General features: G+C 45.5%; 1 protein-coding gene across 1 annotated transcript in view; it reads right to left on the reverse strand.

The window, feature by feature from the left end:
* Positions 1-640: 640 nt before the first annotated feature.
* The window catches only part of LOC118477954 (cell surface glycoprotein 1-like), a 24,716-nt gene continuing 21,058 nt past the window's right edge, over positions 641-4,298 (reverse strand). The window contains exons 8-10 of the mRNA XM_035970725.1: positions 2,234-2,983; positions 920-1,052; positions 641-795 (exon numbers count right to left, since the gene is read on the reverse strand). Coding sequence (XP_035826618.1) covers positions 641-795; positions 920-1,052; positions 2,234-2,983 — 1,038 coding nt within the window. The remainder of the gene's footprint in view (positions 796-919; positions 1,053-2,233; positions 2,984-4,298) is intronic.

Raw genomic sequence — 4,298 nt, forward strand, 5'->3', positions numbered from 1 at the left:
ATCTATCTATCTATCTATCTATCTATCTATCTATCTATCTATCTATCTATCTATCACGTTCTACCATTTTTTGAAAAACAAAATGAGGGTTATCTAAAGGCCCCTCCCCCTCCCCCCCACCCTCTCAGTCCGCCGTCACATCCATTCTCACAATGCTAGTCTGAGAGTCGTACCTCGTTGAGTAAAAGACATGCCTTGTACATATTATCATACCTCGTAGAGTACAGAGATGGCGTCGGTGGCCTTGTGCTTAAGCTCTCAGACACACAAGCGTAAGGTCGTGTGTTTCGAATCCTGTCAGGGACCTGGCGTTGTGTCCTTGGGTAAGGCACTTTACACGCATTTTCCTCCCTTCACCCAGGTGGGAATGGGTACCCAGCTATAGATAGTGTAAGATCTTGTCAGTTTGTTTGTGTTTGAGCTTTTAATCAGCTGCTTGCACTGTATGCTTCTCGGGAAGCTGAACTGATAATGTTTCTGAGTGTTCTATGGTCTGCTGGGGAAATAATATAGTATAAAGCGCATAGAGCTCGCTGTAGAGTGAGGTTACCCGCTTTATAAATGCTATTTATTATTCATTATTATTATTATTATTATTATTATTATTATTATTATTATTATTATTACGACTAGTACATAATCATACCTCGTTGAGTAAAGAGATGACCTGGACATATCCCATCCGGTTATTTATATCCAGCAAGACTCGAACGCCGCCGGATACCCGGATACCGTTTGTGCAAGCAAACCGGATAGACATCTGGTAGACGATGACTCCTGAAGGCTGGTCGCCGGCTGGTGATAGATAGATAGATAGATAGATAGATAGATAGATAGATAGATAGATAGATAGATAGAGCATATTGCTTGGGAAGCAGCCAACAACAAGAGCCCCTTTCTCTCTGTTTCATGCTCTCACCGTTGTTGTTCCTGGCGTCCTCTTCTCTCTCCTCTCTCTCCTCTCTCTCTTCTCTCTCCCCTCTCTCCTCTCTTCTCTCTCTCTTGCTGTAAGCGATGTCCTCGTCGTACACTTCTTCTGGATAGTCTTCTTCCTGTTTTGGAAGGAATTTGAGGGAGGGAGGGAGGTGGGGGTAAGACTTAGAGCAATACACTCTGGAATGTTTTCGTAAAAGTAAGTAAATTAATTTTCTTGTTTCAAAACAACCAATACCCTTTCTTTGTTGTTGTTATGGTTGTTGTTGTTGCTAAATTTTAGTAATAATTGTTGTTAATGTTGCTATTGTCGTTGTTGTTGCGAAATAAGTAAATTTTCTTCTTTTTCTGGATACCTTATTCTCTCTCTTTGTTGTTGTCCTTACAGGGAATCAGACTTATTCTGCTCACCTCACTAGCTTCTACAGCAAAAAGCTTGCTTCGACTATCAAGGCACCCTGGAAACAGTGGGTCACAAGAGTGTGACAAACATACAAAAGAAGTAGAGGAAAAATGACAATAGTAAGACTTAGGAAAGAAAAAGCAGCAGGTCCCTGTTGTAGATCAGGCACAGTTATGAGCGTGACATTGATGGATCAGCCCATTTACAATTCTACTATGCATGAACGAGAAATGTCCCCCTTTGGAAATGGCCTAAAGACACCTCAGTCAGTGGCACCGCCCCGGGGGGTAAGAGAGGGAGAGGGAGAGAGAGAGAGAGAGAGAGAGAGAGAGAGAGAGAGAGAGAGAGAGAGAGAAAGAGACAGCTAGACAGATAGAGAGAAAGAGATAGAGACAGAGCGACAGACAGACAGACAGACAGACAGACAGACAGACAGACAGACAGACAGACGGAAAGAAACAGAGACAGAGACAGACAGCCACATTGACAGACACACAGACTAACACCTCTAATCTTCTGCGCACATAGTCATATGCAGTTGCGAGCACCGTAAAACCTCTACTAAAACTAAAAAGACAGCACTGACCTCATCCCACATTTCCTCCTGTCTACTCCTGGCTCTCTCTATCTGCGTTGCCACTTATGCCTCCTCCCCCCTCCCCTCCCCATCCCCCTCCTCCTCCCTCCCCTCACACCCGATCTTCTTTTTTTCTCCCACTCCTTTTTTTCTGGATCCAGGGTGTGACGGATACCATGAGAATATTCAATATACCACCCAACCAGGCCATCAAAGTATTAGAGACAGGAAGCTCTTTCTCCCCTCGACGCCCTAGAGGTACAAGAAGACGGATAAAGTAAGTAAGACTCCTTCTTTCCCCCCAGACAGCACTCACTGACCTCCTCCCACATCTCCTCCTGCCTACTCCTGGGCCGGGGAGACATGAATGCTGTCTGCGTTGCCACGGATGCCTGAGGTGACAGCTGTGTGGACTGGTTCTTGCTGCTCCTGCCTTCCGACCCACGGGGCGATGTGTAGTACCGCTCGCCAGATGGCGCCCTCTCTGCTCCGGTGGAAGTTGAAGTAGGTGTTCTGAGAGGTGACCTCGTCTGTTTTCGAGGGGATGACGTTCGAGAAGGAGACGGAGTTTTTCTTGACGACGGGGTTCTCAAATCTGGTTCCAACTCTGTCTCTCTTCCCCAAACCGGTTCTTCTTCATCATCATAGTTCTGTTCGCCTTGATCGGGCTCTTCCTGGTCGTAGACGTCCAAATGCTCGTCTTCCGGTAACTCGTCTTCTGGTTCCTCGTCTTCCGGTTCGTATTCGATCTCGATTACCCGTTCACGTGGTTCCTGAAGAGCCGGATCCTCAACCAGTTCTTGCACCGGTTCCTCATCAGGATCAACTTCCTGTAGATGGGGGTCCCATTCTTGATAGTGTTCCTGCCACTCGTAACTCGGGTAGGGACCTTCGTTTTGGTAATTGTTCTGATCCGGTTCTCCGGGTTGGCTTTCTTCCTCTCCCACTTCCCTCCGCTGGAATCGGCTGCTGTTGCTGCTTGCACGAGAGATCGGGGTCCTGGGAGAACCGGATTGCCGGGATTTGGGCGAGCTCTCCCCCTGGATCAGTCGGCTCTCACGGGACGGTTGCTGGAAGGTTTAGAGGTTTTTATAGCTTGTTCCTTTTTGTCTATCCGCATTAAAAAATTTAGCTCATTTATTAATTTACCTATGTTCAAGAAACTTTGCATGGTACTTCTGCAGGCCAGCGACCAAATAAATATATATATATATTTAAAAAATCTTAATTTACTTGTAGAAGAAACATTGAGCTCTTTATTTTTGGGCCCTATATCCCTATATTAAAATCTGCATATTTTGAATCATAACTATTCGTTAAAGGATGATGTTGAGGAAAATATGTCAGACTTTTGGTGTTTTAGATCTACGCTGTAAATCCCCTATTATACATGTATTTTTACCCGCTTCAGGCTTTTGCCAAAGAAAACGTGTCGGAATCTTAAATCGCACTGACTTTTATGAATGTGCAATTGGGACTCTGTAGGTAATCCAACTTTAAGGGTCGTGTGCAACGATCTGAGAAGATTGGACTGAACTTTGCTTTAACCGCGGTCAGACGAAAGTGAACAAGCTATAGTAGTTTTAATAAGAGTTCTATCTATCTATCTATCTATCTATCTATCTATCTATCTATCTATCTATCTATCTTGGCAAAAATAGCACCTGGACATGAATGGCTGGTGCCTCTATGAATAAACTATTGATGATCAAGGATCAATTATGCTAGGCATGGCAGTATGAACACTATCAACAACGAAGGGGAGGGGAAACCGGCAGCACACGGAAAGGGGAGGTGAGGGAGGTATAATCATGAAAAGTATTACATTAAGGCGTCTATAAAGGTAAACATGTCGACTCGACAGTACGTTAAATATTTTTTTAAAAACCTACAAAAAACAAACAAAAAATAACATGTAGATGGCGGTAACCAGCTGCAAACTAAAGGAAAGCACGAAGGAAGAACAGAGCAGCGAGCACAGACACTTTGCTTTCGAGGTGACGGCGTCCGAGAAGGAGACGGGCTTTTTCGTGAAGACGGGGTTCTCGGAACCGATTCCAACTCAGCCTCTCGGTAAACCGGTTCCTGGTATTCCGGCTCCTGATATTCCGGTTCCTGGTACTCCAGTTCCTCGTGTTCCGGTTCCTCGGCGATCTCGACTACTGGTTCATCCAGTTCCTCATGAACCGGCTCTCCAATCAGTTCTTGCACCGGTTCCTCAGAAGGATCACCTTCCTGTAGTTGGGGGTCCCATTCTTGATAGTGTTCCTGCCACTCGTAACCCGGGTAGGGACCGTCGTTTTGGTAATTGTTCTGATCCGGTTCTCCGGGTTGGCTTTCTTCCTCTCCCACTTCCCTCCGCTGGAATCGACTGCTGTTGCTGCT

The sequence above is a fragment of the Aplysia californica genome, unplaced genomic scaffold (assembly GCF_000002075.1).
Source record: "Aplysia californica isolate F4 #8 unplaced genomic scaffold, AplCal3.0 scaffold00314, whole genome shotgun sequence".
Classification (NCBI taxonomy): domain Eukaryota; kingdom Metazoa; phylum Mollusca; class Gastropoda; order Aplysiida; family Aplysiidae; genus Aplysia; species Aplysia californica.